At 29.0% G+C, this 17,485-nt stretch overlaps 1 protein-coding gene across 1 annotated transcript; it reads right to left on the bottom strand.

Annotated features, from left to right (window-relative positions):
* Positions 1–3,262: 3,262 nt before the first annotated feature.
* On the bottom strand, positions 3,263–14,241 carry LOC101247458 (uncharacterized). Its single transcript, XM_069294784.1, has 8 exons — positions 13,946–14,241; positions 13,650–13,841; positions 13,272–13,437; positions 12,004–12,405; positions 4,530–4,756; positions 4,252–4,443; positions 3,980–4,145; positions 3,263–3,871 (listed from the first exon to the last, which is right to left on the bottom strand). Exons 1-8 carry the CDS (start codon positions 14,156–14,158, stop codon positions 3,465–3,467), a joined length of 1,965 nt encoding a protein of 654 aa, XP_069150885.1. The 5' UTR covers positions 14,159–14,241; the 3' UTR covers positions 3,263–3,464.
* Positions 14,242–17,485: the final 3,244 nt, after the last annotated feature.

The following is a 17,485-nucleotide window of genomic DNA, read 5'->3' as shown; positions in this document are numbered from 1 at the left end:
TGAATGTGAAAGAACTTTCTTAAATGTAGAATTGAAGGAAGAAATTTACATGGAACAACTTGAGGGTTTTGTGCTACCTGGTAAATAAAAGAAAAGTATGTGAACTTGTTAAGTCACATTATGGAAGCACCAAAACAATGACATAATTCAATCAAACCATGTCGGCAAATGGATTGAAGAATGATGGAAGTGATAAATGTGTTCACATTAAAATCATAAGGTCATTGTTTGTTTGTATATTGGTTATATGTTGATCATCAATAGAGACACTAATGACATAAATGCTACTAAATGTATGCTATAAAACAAGTAGAATAAAATTATTGGAGTTGCTAATGCGATCTTAGATATAAGAATTCGTAGAACTCCATAATGTTTAGCGTTTTCATGGTCTCATTGCATTGAAAAGGTACTTAACTAGTTCAAATATTTGAATGTCAATATTGTCAAGTGTCCAATAAATGTGAGCTTTGAATTTCAAAAGAGTGAAAACAAAAGTGACTCACAATTAGATTGTTCTAGAGTTTTGGGAAGCATGATGTATATCATATAATGTGTGCGATCAGATATAACATTTGTTATTTTAAACTGAGTCGGTTCACAAGTGATCCCAAATAAATTCATTAGATGACAATAAATAGAGTTTTGGAGTATTCAAAATAATACTTAAAACTATGTCTTGCATTATAACAATATCCAACAATATTGAAAGATATAGTGATGCAAATTGAATCATCGGAAGAATGAAGTAAAATTCACGAGTGGATATGTATTTACTATTGGTAGAGGAGCAGTCTCTTAGAAATATTTCAAAAGAGACATGTATCGCTAGCTCTACAATGATCTTTGAGCTAGGTGCTCTAGATAAGGTCGGTGAATAAGTTAAAAGACTCCGGAATTTCTTGATATATATTCTATTTTGGCCCAAACCATTGGTATTAGTATGCACACACTTTCACAGTCAAGATGCAATAGGTAGGGCATGGAGCATGACGTATAACGGAAAGTCTCGTCATATATGACATAGACATGATACTGTTAGAAAACTACTCTCTAGTGGAATTATCAGAATTGACTATGTAAAGTCAAAGGATAATGTGTCGGATCCACTTACAAAAAGGCCTAACTAGAGAGAAAGTTAAAAGATCATCTAAAGGAATGAATTTACGGCTTAGGACAAGTCATCATGGCGGTAACTCTATCTAGCAGACTGGAGATCCCAAGAGCTAGATTCAAGGAGAAAAACAAAGTTGTGAATGACGGTTCGGCATTGTCAATAAACTCAATCCATTCTCATGATGAAGACAATGCTCAGGGACAAGGATACAACATTAAGGCTTGTTAATGAGTTAATAAAGCTTAATGGTTTTAATGATTTTCTAAGTTTGGCAGAGTTGACCAAATAGTGTATCTACGCGATAACACGGTTAGAAATCACCTATGTGAGTGTGAAGTGTAAGCCGCTTCAAAGAAGATGATTGTCAAAAGCCCATCTCTCTATACACTCATGAAACCAGGAGGTGTTCATGGCTAAAACGAACGCAACCGTAAGAACCATAAATGGTAAAGGGTTAATTGTGTGACATATGGTTGTCTAGGTATACACCAAAGTTCTACGGTTCAAAGATATCGCATCTACCGATTGACCGAGTATATCCGACATATGTTCACTACGGAAAGTCCAAGGGGAAACCTACTTATCCAGATGCAATTAATTCTTGCTTGTAAAGTGCACATACTTTTCCGTTTCTTTGTCTATGAGTCATTCCCCATTCATGCGGGGGATTGTTGGATTTTAAAAAAGGTGTGAATGGAAAATGAAGAGTTGCGACTTTTATGAAGAGTTTTGACTTTTATGAAATGTTGCGACTTTGATGAAAAGTGGTGACTTTTATGAAAAGTTGCAATTTTTATGAAAAGTTGTGACTTTTATGGAAAGTTGTAATTTTTATGAAAGGTGACGACCATTCTGAAAGATTGTGACTTTTTCAAAGGTTTGTGACCTTTCCAGTAAGGCACAATAAGAACCTTTTCGCACCACCCTTTGTCTTCTATAAATTGAGGGATTTCCTCTCATTTTAAAAAAGAATTCATGGACTTCTTCTTCAACTACTAAATCTAGTATTCTAAGTGTACTTTACTGCCGTTGAGTGGTTCACTGACACCGGAGTTTTTGGTATCTATACTCTGGTGATTGAGATCATTATACCCTGGGAGGTCATATTCCAAATCAAACCTCGGATACTAGAGGGGAATAATTTCCTTAAGGGGACACTGTGAATTCAGTGGACTTGATCTTTTTTCCTATTAAAAATTTTCAGATTCTGGTACGTGTTTTACAAATTTTAGATTTGTGAATTGATTTCAGTTCTTCTATTCTTCTGCTCTTCACTGGTTCATTAAACTTGGTAACTTCGTGTTTCTGCAAAGTTTGTTGGAATCAGTAAGATTCTTTAGACACATATTAACAACAATTCCTCTTTAAGAAAAATATTTCGTATATTTTTTTAAAAAATCTGTTTCTGATTCTAGTTTCGTTATTAGTTTTAATTTTCTAGTTGTGAAAATGTTCTTAAACTTTGTTTTCTTACAAAGATGTTCAAAGTTTTGTTCTAAGTATGTTTGGAATACAAAATGAACAACAACAGATATACAAGTATCCACATGGACATCATAAATATTGTATCAAACACTTATATATTAAAAAAATACAATATTATATAGTGCAGGGGATATTGTCCAAAGTTTAAAATTGTTACAACAATTTCGATCGAAATTCTGATATATTTCAAACATTTTTCCCTTTTTAAATCATATAAAACAATATGCTTTTTGGTATATATTTATTTTATCGTGTGATTTATGACCAAATTTCTTATCGTTGTTGACTTCTGCATTGACGCCTGATTATTTAGATCTCACTATATCTAAGATAAAATATTTAACTTTAATTATACCGAGATAGAGATTATAAGTACACAAATATAGAGGGGTTAGAGGGGACGGACCGTCAAATCCAGTAGGCATAAGCATAGTTTTCAAAAGTAACTTTTTAATTTGCAATGAATTTTTTTTAGTAAGATTTTATTTAGACATGTTATTTGTTAATAAACATTCAATGAGAAGTGTTATAAATAAATTGTATCGTAAATGTTCGTACAACATTTTCTCAATAAGCTTGCAATCAAGCAAATTAAATAAGTTTCTTCAAACTTGCAGTTAAGTTGGACTTTGAAATTTGTAGATGTTCATTAAACAATACTTTCAAAGAGTTGAACACATATAAATTTATTGCCACAATTTTCTTGTTCAAACAATAACAATACAAATTAGTAAACCTAATTTGTTACACCACATGAACAATTACTATAACATAATAAATAAAAGAGATCATGTAAGTTGTACACTTTTTCGTGACAACATACATATGATACAATCATAGTTTTTTTTTTCTTTTACTATAATTAGTTTTTAACGCGACAATTCTTCCTGATTTCTCCAGCATTTCCCGTAAGAAGTTGAATGGCTCCCATTTTCTTCATGGATTTTGCAAACTCAATAAAGAAAGTCTTGTCTTTTAGTAATTTCTTGATGACAATTACTGAGTCTTTGTCATTGAGAAGTGCAGCATCTGATTGGAACAACCCTTTGTTTTGATTAATAAGAATGTTGAAATAATTGCTATCAAATGAAGTTGAACTTAAAGGGTCCATTTCCACAGTAGTATTTGGATTGGCTGGATTTGGGCACAATTTCTTCAATGATTCAGCATAAGTAGCATTAAGAGTTGGATCCATATCACCTTTGCCAGTGAAATTGAAGAGTCTCCTTGAGAATGCTCCACAATGAGACACACCAATTGTGTGAGCACCTACATATATACATCAAGTATATTATTACAAACGTGTGTATACACTGACAGTATAAATTGATTTATTATGTTGTTCGCTTTGTAAGATACATATAATATTTTTTATACCTGATAACGCAACGAGATCATCGACATTTAGGCCTTTGTTTGAAAAGATTTGTTTAAGGGTTGCAAAATCTGAGAATGGTGAAGGTAAGTTTCCATTCACATCACTAGCAAGGGAAATATTCCCATCTTTTCTTCCGGTCTCCACTTCCCACATTGAAGTTTTAAACTACGCACATGCATGCAAAGACTTAATTATATATAGAAGAGAATTTTTTTTAAAAAATATATATTGTATAAATTAATTTCTTGAATCTCCTTATTATATAACTTACACGAAAAGAAACAGCATCACGAGCAGATAAAGCTAAAATGTCAGCACAAGAAACAATGCCAGGACATTTAGCCTCAACTTGTCGCTTGATATCATCAATCACCTCGAAACCACCCAAAGAGAGATTTGGCCTAGCCTCCTTCTCTGAATCAACTGTTCCCACTTTGTCTAGCAATATGGATGCATCACACCCCTACAATGTCAGTGTACATAACTTAAATAATCCTATTATGAAATAACGTACATATGCTTAGTAGTAATATTCTAATTGGTACGTACCCTAACAAAACAATCATGGTAGTGAACTCGAAGTAATTTAGCACCCAAGGTAGCATCATTTTTAGCTTTGCTCCAAGTGATATCTCTAATAAGTTGTTCAGCATTTGGACAACGAGTACTCTTATAGAAGTTCTTGCGTGGTACCTTAGCTGCACCCCCAGCAACTCCACCAAGAACAAGACATAGAAAAACAAGACAAGTTAGTACTAATTGACTTCTCATTTTGTCTTAATTCTTAGCTAGGAATTAAGTGAAGGACTTAAGCCTAATTAGAATGATTAATTAAGATGATGAAGAAGCCTACAATAAGAGTTTCCTTTTATAGGCAAAGATACAAGGTGTGATACCTAGTGGGAAGACATATAAAAATAGTTGTTCACTTAAAATTGGCCTTAGTTTGTGGGTCGTATCGATCAAGTTTATCTTCTCAAAAGTCTCCTAAAATATACACTAGTACTTTTTATTATTATTATCATCAAAAGAACAATTTTATACATAACTGACAAAAAAATACTTAGTCTCATTTATTTTCATTAAGATATAAGACGTTTGAATTTAAATAGACATCTGAATATTAAGATATAGAAGTATGAATTTCAATATTAAGATGTTGCATGAAGATTTAAATATTAAATGATTTTGGCTGTTTTTTTTTCAAAATTTGAATGTATAAATTTGTCATTGTTTAAAAAATAATAAATATAAAATACTAAAATTTATCTAATATTATATCAATAAAATATTTTAAAAAATTATATGACAGTTGATGATGATGGCGGCTTATTGTGGTGATTGTGTGTGTCAATTTGAGATGATGTTGGTTTTGTGCAGTATATTATGCTATAATGGTTGACAGTAGTCATTAATTGTCGATGTTGGTAGTGGTAATTGTAATTAATAGCAAAATGATATTGATAATAATAGTGGTGGTGAATGTTGTTGGTGGTTAGCAATAAATAATGCTGACTAATAATGTAATTATTGATAGTGATTAGTTGATGTAATAATGGTTAGTAATAGTGGTGATGATTGCAACTAATGACGATTGATCTTGGTGATTTGGCGATAGTGATGATTGAAATTGGAATGATGATCGTGGTGGTACTAATAATCATGGCTAAAATGATGATTGGTGAGGGTGGATGAAAATAGATAGAGTAACAGTAAATTGTCATAATATGTAGAAATTCATAAATAAGCATCGTAATGATATTAGAACTTCATTCAAAATCTTAATCATTCGACCTATACTAAGATCAGAATAACTAAAATTAAGACAATCATTAAAACAAATATGAGTTCTTAATGTACTTGACACATCATATCGCTATCCCACTTTATTGTCAACTTATTTAATTTATAACTATACACGAGAATTATGAAAAATAGCATTTTTTTAATAATGTTAAACATGTCATATTATTTACACAATCGTAAAAATTTGTTATTAGACGTATATCGAATTCGAGGGCAAAATCCTTTGAGTTAAAAAGATTTAAATCGATCAGTACGTAATAAAAAATACAAACACGTCTCTTTTGTCAATTCCACGAACAGACAATGATTTCCAAAATATAATGGTTAACCATAATTAACTTGAAAAATCAACTAAAATTGGGTTTTTTTTTCTTGATATATTACTAATAGTTTATTTATTTTGTTTGACTAATTGTCTAAATCAAACAAAATTAGAAGAACTAGTGGAAGAAGATTAATTTATTTATTAGAGAATGAAATGATAATCGTTTTATATTATTATATACCACTAGCAAAGCATATATATATATATATTGCCAAAATCTTTTTGCTGAATATTAAGTCAAAGAACAATTAAGTAATCAAGATTGATCTAGTGGTGTTTTAAATAACATTAAAAATTACATTATCTTAAAATAATTAATTTACGAGTATTTAAGAGAGTTCACGGGTCTTTGAAATAGTCAGCGGTAGGTTTTTTTTATCGATAAACAACATGTAGGTATAAATTTATTTGTTTTCTTAATTCTTTTTGAGGATCGTTCATAATATATTTTTTGAATTAGGATGATTTAAATTTTCTTGAGATGTAATTTATTTGATTTCCGTAAAATGATTATGTGGATTTTGTAAAGTATTTGATTGTCAAGAAGAGTTCAACCACATCAATATTCGAGATCTTGATCTTTATAAAATACACAAGAGTCTATAGAATATTTTGGGATACGATATTTTGATATCTTTATGAAATAAGAATTTTATGAATCTATTTAAAGTATTTGATTATAAAAAAGAGTCGACTATCTCGATATCAATATAGCATTCTTAATGCTTCTTGGAAAAGCTAGTTTTTCATTTCTAATTACTTGAACACAAAATTAATCAAAATAAGAAGAAAAATTAGTGTTAAGTTACGCGTATGTAATTATAGTCATTATATTATATGTTAATAAATTCAACTGTAGTATGGTTGGCATGTTATTGCGTATTCAAACGGTACATAATCTAAAATTCAACACATTTTGACTTTGAACTTTCATATACCATATAGTAAAGTATTATATATATTTTTATATCCCTCCACCACCACGTCCAACAAACCCAAAACAGAATATTACTATCTTTAGTTTTCTACATGCACTAAATTATAACGTGATTTAGTGTCCACCCAATTAAAAAAATACACCGACGCATCGATAATGTGATGATCATAATTACGAAGTACGTATATAAATATGTCATATGTATTTTAAAGATAAATATTTGATTTTAAAAAATAATAATAAAATATCTTTGGTTAGCAAGAATTGTATATCTTAAATAATTTATCTGAAAAAATTGTATATAATAGCAAATCATTAGTTTAAATTAAATGATATAATCATAGTTTGATTTAATTGTACCCCATGGAAATCTGTTGCTATTTCGTCTCTCTCTAGTGAATCTCCTCGCCGCTCTCGTTCTCGCTGGGTAGTCTTGCTTGTCTCTCTCACTTTTATACAAACACAAATGTCTAAAATGTGTTTGTGTTCGTATAAAACGAAAGAAAATTGTATATATACACATATTTTTACTCCCCTCGCTACAAGAAAACTGTAAATTACATAGGGATTTTCCTGGCAATTAGTATTGAAAATTTGCATGAAAATAAGTTTCCTGTGAATTTTCATACTAATTCCCAGAAAAATCCCCATGTAATTCACAGCTTTTTATAGTGTCTTTCTCCCCTATCCCAAATCTTCCTGCAAATTATTTTCATACTAATTCCCAGAAAAATTCTCATGTAATTCACAGTATTTTATAGTGTCTTTCTCCCCTTTCCCAGATCTCGCGCGCCACTATCCCAGATATCATTCGTTACTCTCACTCGCCTCTCTCACTTTATACAAACACAAATGTATACATTGTGTTTGTGTTTGTATAAAGAGAGAGAAAATTGTATATACAAATACAAATGCATATATTTTCGTCATATACAATTATATTATGATTGTACAAATACGATTTTCCCCTGCCAGCATTCTCTTGTCTTTCTCTTTCTCGCTTTACAAAAATACAAATTATACAATTGACTTTTTGTATATGTATACCAAAACCAATTGTTTCTTTTGTATATATGTATAGTGAAATAGTCATAGCTAGGGGTGTACAAAATCGAATGGAAAACCAAATCGAACCCCCAACCGAGTCAAACAAAAAAAAAAATCTGACAAGTGATTTGGTATTGAAAAAAAAACAAGTATATTTGGGTTGGTTTGGTTTTAACTAAAAAAAACCCGAGATCAAACCAATCCGACATTAGATATATAATTTTAAAATTTTATTTTATACATAAAAATATTTACTTTGATATCATTTTAAAATATTCCTGATACTACTTCATAATTTTTATCTTTTAAATATATTATTTCAAGTTTAAAACTTAGAGAACTTGGAATTGTCCAATAAAGATTATAGTTCATAGATGTTGATAATTATAATAAAATTTAAATCAAAATCAAATTAATAATTATGCAAAAAGAAAATCAATTCAACACTAAGAATTACAAAATATTGAATATTTTTTCTTTAGTTTTAAATTAGTTTAGATAATTAAAATACATAATCTAATTTTAATTTTCCTTAAATATTTAGTAATGTAACTAATACTTATTAAATTTATTTTAGCATGATTTAGTACTTTTAAATTATGATAATTTTCGTTATGACGTTATAACATTTATTTTATATGATGATTTCATTATTCACTTTTATTGAATATTTTTGTGTCATCAATACTCATCTCATAATTTGTGTTAATTTTTTTAAGAAACACCTTAGATAATTGTATTTTGGTTAGACTAAAGAAATATTTGAAGCACAATTCGAAATTTATTAGTTTGGTTTGATTTATAAATTTAAAAATTAAACACAATAGTTTGGTTTGGTATTTGAAAAAACCGAACCAACTCGAGGTTGAGAAACCCAAAAAATTTGAATTTTATTAGTTTGGTTTAGTTTATAAATATAAAAGTTTTACACGAATGGTTTGGTTTGATATTTGAAAAACCCGATCATGTACACCCCTAGCCATGAAAAACATAAAAATTGCTACGGAGCGCAATTATGCAAACTATAGTTATAACATACAATATAATTTTTTGTGTTTGCTATATGTGAAAGTTGCTTTTTTTTTTAATCTTTTGCAGAAAGATGGATAGTAGATCAATATTTACAAGCTAATATTCGCACATCTAAGAACAAGTAAATTAACTAACAAAAAAGTTTGTCTTCTTATCTGAGTCTACTATGATGTCCACTTGATAAGAGCCCTTTGCACCATTAGGCAAACACTGAAAAGATTGAAACTTGGTTATTCTGATCATTGTTTGCCAATTTTGTTGGATGATGTACAACCATATATATGAGTTTTTGTTCTATTTATAGTGTTCACATAGTCATACAAAAGGTTAAGATAATATGAAGGTTAAAGGGTGTGAGAGTTAAATCTATACTGGTGAGAGATAGTGAAAGATAAACTATGTATCATGGAAAAATCATAGTTCAACTATATCCAAACTTAAAAGTACATCATTAAAGTATTATTTTTAGCGGAAAACATTATTCAAATATTTAAAAGTGAACAATTTTCATCTATCTACTTGAATTTATCAGAAAACTAAGATCCCACAAAATTCAAGTTATCCCTTCTTAGTTATTCTTAGCTACGTTAAATATACTATGGTGAACTTTTTCGGTAATTGAATTTAGCATTATGCAAAATCTTTTAAATTGACAGTTTTTTTTCATGTAATTTTGATATTAAAAATATTATTAGTTGAAATATGTTTCTTCTCAATTGAATATGTTGAAAGCAACATTTGTTGGAGGCTTCATCTTCTAATAATGTAGAATGAAACTCAAATACGAGACATAATCAATATACTGATCACTTCCACATAAGATGGTCCCAAATATTTATTGATCTAAATATAGTTTGGGTATGAAAAAGGTAAAGTTAATTAAGTTTCATCTTCTTTTCGTTACTAAATGAGAAAAAGAGCAGATCATGTATCCTCACACCTTCCAAACATTTTTTGTTTCACTAAACAATAGCGTCTAACATTTTAAATATTTTTTTCAAGAACTTCTTATAGCATGTAATGAAATTATGCATGAAAACTTTTGTTGATAATTACGTGAACTGCTCCTGTTTTTGTAGGATCTATTAATTTTTTTTGACAATATCTAATAAAAGAATGAAAATTGTTCACTTTTATAAACTTAAAAGATGTTTTATGCTAAAAATAAGATATAGTTTAACTCAAGTAACTTCTTAGGAATTCTGGATATCCACCATAGTTCTATCATTTCATAGCATAATTTATTTTTGGACAAATTACACAATTACATATACATTTGTGCTATATTGACTAAACCAATCTAAAATTTCACACAATTATATATTATCCTACTACTTATTAATTATGTACCATATTTCAAGTTAGATTACTTTTTTCACTCCAAATCCTTCCCCTTCCTCGTTCAGTTCCCTAGTGAAGTGGTGGAAGAGGGGGGTGTTGTGTGTATACATTATCAAATATATTAATATTGTCTAAGTGCATAGAGACGTAATATAATACAACTCAAACTATAAGACTCCAACAAGTACTATATTAGGAATATTGGATTACGAGATATTTTTGACCAACTTAAGCATGAGAAAATAAAAAAAAAATATTTTTCTTCATACTAAACACTCTTTATTTACGTCGTTTTCCTTTTTTATTTCAATGTCATTAGTTTTTCCTCTTATGATTTTAATTTTCTTTTAATTTAAATTATTGTGTTCCGTTACTCACTCCTAATGGCGTGTAATTCAGCAAAATAAATGTCACATAAATTTAATCAACAATTAAAAAGATATGACACATACAGAGGTCTATTATGCTTTTTATACCGAGGGAATAAATTAAACAAATTACTTAGGAAAAAGGGTCTGATATACCCCTCAACTTTGTCATTTAGACCTGATATACCCCTTGTTACGAAAGTGGCTCATATATACCCCTACTTGTAAACAAATGACTCACATATACCCTTTTCCTCTAACGGAAATGAAAAAAAAAATAATTTTCATCTAAATTTTTATTATTTTTATGAGTAAATTTAATCCTCGTCAAATATATATTTTTTGACTTTTTTTGTTTCAATGACTAATTTATAATTATATTTTGATAATCAAATTTATTTATGTTTCACTAATATTCTTGTAAAACTTATTGTAGATGACCAAAATTTTTCTTCGAATACATAATTAAATTATAATACACACAAAAAAATAGTTTAATTTTTTATTCTTTAAATTAAGGAATGAAAGAAAAAATAAAATAAGAATAACAAATTCAAATAATTATAATAAAAGAAGTCAAAAAATAATTTATGTATGAAAAAAATTAAAATATACCTTGTACTTTGATAGAAGAATCATATATACCCCTAAATAATTTTTAAAAAAAAATTAGAAGTAATAAATATAAATTTAAAACTAATTTTTTAACTTCCGTTAAATTAAGGGTATATGTGAGCCATTTTATAACGGCAGGGGTATATGTAAGCCGTTTGGATAACGGCAAGGCCATATATGAGGCACTTTTATAACGAGGGATATATCAGCTCCAAATGACAAAGTTGAGGGGTATATCAGACCCTTTTCCCAATTACTTATTTAATCAATCATAAACATTACATCACTCATCAATACACAAAAATCAATTATTATTTTTTTCCATGTGCCGTCGGAATTCCACCTTGAATCTCAACTAAATTAAATTTAAATTGCACACTGCATGATTCATTTAAGGTGACGCTCCCAACATAATTTTCAAACATATCCAAAACTCAAACCACAACATCTATCTCTCTATTTTTATACTCCTTGTGCAACTAATTAAATAAAAAGAAGCAAACAAAGCTCAACCAAATTCACACACACAGGGCTTGCTTAAAAGAATTAATTAATTAACCACATTGCATTTTTTCCTAATTTCTCCATTAGATCCAGTCAATACTCCAATAGCTCCCATTCTCTTCATTGATTGGCTAAATTCAGTGAAGAATTTTCCATCAATAAGCATCTCATCAACAATATTTTTAGCTCCTTTATTAGTCAAAAGTGCAGCATCTGATTGAAAAAGGCCCTTTTGTTGTTTCAAGACAGAAAAATAATTATTGTCAAAGGTTAAAGAACTCCCAGGATCCATTTCAACAATTGTTGTGTTGTCTAAAAGGCTTTGACATTTTGTTTTCAAGAAAGTTACATATGTTGAATTTAAGGAAGGATCTGAATCTCCTTTTCCTGTGAAATTGTATAGCCTGTTGCTAAAGAGATTACAATGTCCAACTCCAATTGTATGTCCCCCTGCAAAATCCCAACAATCCCATCTCATGTTTAAATAGATTTAAGTAACATATATGCACTTGACAATGTAATGAATTTTTATTTTACGTATAATACATGAATATGATCCTTAACTTGGTTTCAGCGGACGACTACATTCTTCAATTTTGAATGTGCACAACTAGACATTTAAATTTGTGTAAAATTAAACAAGTAAATACACGTATCCTACATGACATATATAATGCGTTGGACGACACAAAATTTTGTCACGTAGGAAGAATGTGTCTATTTGTTCAGTTTTATACAAATTTAACTGTCTACTTGTGCACACCCAAAGTTAAAGGTCATAGTTGTCAACTGACGCCAAGTTAAGAGTCAAGTGTGGTCTGGAGAGAGTAGAGTGTACGCAGACCTTATAATCACTACCTCGTAGAGGTGGAGAGATTGTTGTAAAAGAAGGGCTACAATGACAAGTTAAAATACATTTACTGTGAAAATTTTAGGGACAAAGGACAAATATACCTCTGAACTATCGTAAATGGTATGCAGATACCCTTTGTCATACTTTTGGGACATTCATGCCCCTGCCGTCCAAAAACTAGAGTGTATATACCCTTCGCTCTAACAGAAGACTATTAGGGACACGTGGTGCAATCTTATCTGTCGGGTCGACGAATAAAATTATTACTCGTGTATGTATATATGCCTAGTTTTTAGAAGGCAGGGGCTGCACCAATGTCCCAAGAATTAAGAATATGACGAAAGATATCTACATTACGATAGTTCGGTGATATATTTATCTTTTTTTCCCAAATTTTATTCTATCCACTATGTATAGAGAATATTACATTCTTGAATTTTTAGTATTAATTCCATAAACCAACCTGATAAAACCACAAGATCATGAACAGTGAGACTTTTGTTGGCAAAGGACTGTTTGAGGGAAGTGAAATTGAAAAATGGTGATGGGATTTCAGAGAGTGCTTCTGAAGACTTTGAAATTCTTCCATCTCTTCTTCCAGTTACCACTTCCCACATTGGTTTCTTAAACTGCATCACCACATCATGTCATCAAAAAGTTATACATATCATACGAGAGATAATAGATAACTAATCTCGAGAATTACTGTGAAATATTATAGCATGTTATTGTATTAGGTATAAGTAATCTATTTTATGATTATCTATGAAATATTATAGCTAAACGTTTTATGACACTGACTGTCAGTGTATAGAAATTAAATTTATATCGAACTACTTACTTGGAACGAAACAGAGTCTCTAGCTGCTAATGTCAATATGTCAGCACACGATACGACTCCTTGACAAGTGTTTTCTAGTGCAGTTTTTATTTCATCAATCACATCAAAACCTCCTAGGCTTAGATTTGGTATTGCAGCCTTCTCTGCACTGTTGTTTGCTGTGGAGTCTATCAATATTGAACCATCACAACCCTAAAAGAAAATTCGTGTATAAATTATTTCATCGCAATGTATAAAATTATGTAACGATAATAATTGAGTAAATTTGAAATAATGTATGGAGAATACATATGTACCCTGACAAAGCAATCGTGAAAATGCATCCTCAACAATTTAGCAGGCAAGGTAGAATTAGTAGCAACACGTTTCCAAGTGATGTTTTGAACGATTTGTTCAGCTTGTGGACAACTCGACTTGTAAAAATCTTTTCTTAATTGACCATTACTATGTCCTATTGCAACAAAAACTAGTATAGTGAAGAACAAAAACTTCAATATTCCTCCTTCCATCTCCTTTACTCTTTCTTTGCAAAAATAATTTCTCTAAAATTACTCTTAATTAGGCAGATATATTACCTTAATATTCTCACTTATAATTAAGTAATTAGTGTTTAGCCCTCCTATATATAGAGAAAGACCTAGTGATTAACTTGACCAAGTACTAATCCAAACACATGAAAACAGCTAAACAACTTTTTAATATTAATTATCAACTACAACTTGCTTCTTAGTTACTAGTTCAGATTTTAGATATATATTCACTATGGGTTTTATTGTCGCGAAAATATTTAGTGGTGATTGAATTAATGGCATTGCATTTAGAGTCACTTAAGCTTTTAGCAATAATTATATAAAGCGGTGGCTATAAATATAAATCCATATTATTGTTGCCACTAAATTTAACATAGCGGCAATTATATTATTATAACAAATTAAAATACTTTATTTGTTATAGTGATTGAACGCTGATTTCTTATTGTATTCACATGTTTCAAGTTCCATGTATGCATTGTAACAATTTTTTACATAATCAGATGACTTTAAAGTAGTTATAATTAAAAAAAAAAATCATTTGAACATTAACATTAATCGTTAACCTATTAAAAAGAAACAATATATATCCGATAGGTAGAGATGGATCAAGAAATTAAGTTTAATGAGTTTATAAACTTCTAAATTTCTTATTTAGCAATAAATTTGTTGTATTTATAAATTTATTTTTGATATAACACATAAATATACTTTTTACGGTAGCGTTAACTGACATTTATATGTCCTTCAGTTTTGAGTGTGTACGAGTAGGTATTTGAATTTGTTTCAAATCGAGCACATAGATCACATTCGTTCTACGTGAAAATTTTGTGTCCTGTATGTTGTCCTACGTAACAATTTTATGTCCTATATGGCGCCCTACGTGTTTTACGTCATGTAGAACGTGTATGTCTCCTTGTTCAATTTTACGTAAATCAAGTGTCTACTTCTATATACCTAAAGTTGAAAAACATAAATGTCATGTGAAACCAAGTTAAACGGCATATTTATATGTTATGCCATATTTTTATATATATTGAATTTTCTTTTTTTTGTAGAGTTTTCACACCCCTCAACTAATATTTTATATTTGTGGTTGTGTTAGATTAAAAAAAAAATACTTTTCAATATCAACTACACCCACAAGTATATATTTACCCAATGAAGAAATCTTGTAATTGATACTTCAACCAAATTAATTTTTTTTTGTTTTATGTAACGTAGAAGTTTTGGTTTCAGTTAGAATACTTTAGGCTAAGGGAGCAATCAAAGTATTGATTATATAAAAAATTGTCGAGCCAATAATTACATTGAAAATGAAATTGCCATTTTGCTTGAAGAAATTAAAGACCTTAAATTTAGAGGTTGCTTGGGTGTGATAGATAAAAAAAATGAAATAAATTTTTAGTACCCTCTCAATTCTTTGTTTGGTTATAAAATGTGAAATAATTTATTTTGAATTAATAATTATGACTTAGATAAATTATTTATACTTGTGGGTGGAATACTAATCTCGAAATAAAAATATAAAATAACAAAAGTATCCCTTTGACTACTCTTTTACAAATAAATGACTTCTTGGAGGATATTTTTATAAATAAATAATTAATTTAAAATTATGATATAGATATTTGACAAACCAAACAACCAAATAACAAAGATCAACTTGTTATGGTTTTGAAGGGCATTAATTAGTGATTTAAATTTGATAGAATCGGCCTTCATAGATTTTGACGATATATTCATTGGAATTCTAAAATTAAGGGTTCAACATTAATATCTCTTAAAGTTTTACACCAGCTATCCCTATTTAGTTGTTTACTTTATAAATGACATACATATTAAGATAATACTAATTAGCACAATAAAATTACAATTTTTTCTTATTAATTATGGTTTCAAAAGGTATGAACTAAAACTTGGAAATTTCAAGAAGTTGAAATTAGGGTATAATTGAAAAAAAATTGTCCTTTCTTAATTTGTCAAAATAAACTAGTAATAGGGATAACTAGAAGAAGAAATATGAACAAGTAAATAAAAACAGAGGAGGCAATATATTTTTTCGCAATGTATTTAAATTTATATGAAAAGTTATGTGTTTAAGAATTGCATGGATAAGTATCCAATTAATTTATGGTTGGTAGAGTAGGTTTAAGGATCTTTTCTGTAACAAATTAAATTTCTACCAATGATTTTGTAATAATAGATATATATATTTGCATTTTAGATGAAGAGATTTGTTAGGTCCACCAAGTTAGCTTACGATACTTACGGCTATTCTATTCTAATTTCTACATATTATTTTTAAAAAAAAAAAATCAAATCATTAACTTCAACAATTATGGTTCCATAATCTAATTAGACTGTTAATTAAGTTAAAACTTTCACAAGTTCCTACACTCACTACTAATAACTGAAGTAGATACAAACGTAATTACAACTCCCATAGTTCCATTTCAAGTGGTTTTAGAATTTAGCTCAAAATTAAATAAGTTATTTTTTATAAAATAATTGTCAATTAAGAAATTGAAGATTCAAGTTGACAAACTTTTTCTGACTAAGGCCTCATTTGTTTTCATTAAAATTAAGAGATCTAAATCGAATATACATCTGAATATTAAGATTTGCATTAAGATTTGAGTGTTTTGATCTGAATACACATCTGAATATTAAGATGTGGTCTCTAAATCTGAACATGAAATAATTAATGTTGTTTGTTTTCAATATGTGGAAGTGAAATTGAATATATATTTATAAAATATTATAAAATTTCCATTTCAACAGAATATATCACTTTTGATTTCAAAAAAAATAGTTTAAAAGTTTTGATAATCATGATTTGGAGTACTATTTTTTGATTAAAAAACCTTGATAAAAAACAATATACCAAAAATATTATTGCAACTAGCGTTCTTGACACACATCAACACAAGAATATTATTAATATAAAAAAACACTTGAAAGGATTTATGAAAACTTACCACTTGGAGAAAAAATGGTGTTTGATTGAGAAAAGTGAAAAAGAAAGTTTCTTTTTTAGTTATGAGATAAAAAGGTGCGCCCAAAGCAGAGAAGTTATGATTTATTATTTGATAACTTATCAAATGAGTCTGAATGTTGTTAAGAGTCTCTTACAGATCTGATTCGTTCAGACCTCTTCACATACATTAAGAGATTTTTTTAAAAATAAAACAAATGAAGACTAAATCTAAATGATTCAGATGCAGATCTAAAAATCAAACGTACTTAATGGGTTGAATCTGAATGATTAAGATTCAGACCTAAAAATTAAACGTACTTAATGGG

The sequence above is a fragment of the Solanum lycopersicum genome, chromosome 1, assembly GCF_036512215.1.
Source record: "Solanum lycopersicum chromosome 1, SLM_r2.1".
In the NCBI taxonomy this organism is placed as follows: domain Eukaryota; kingdom Viridiplantae; phylum Streptophyta; class Magnoliopsida; order Solanales; family Solanaceae; genus Solanum; species Solanum lycopersicum.
This window is presented reverse-complemented; position numbering and strand designations above follow the sequence as displayed.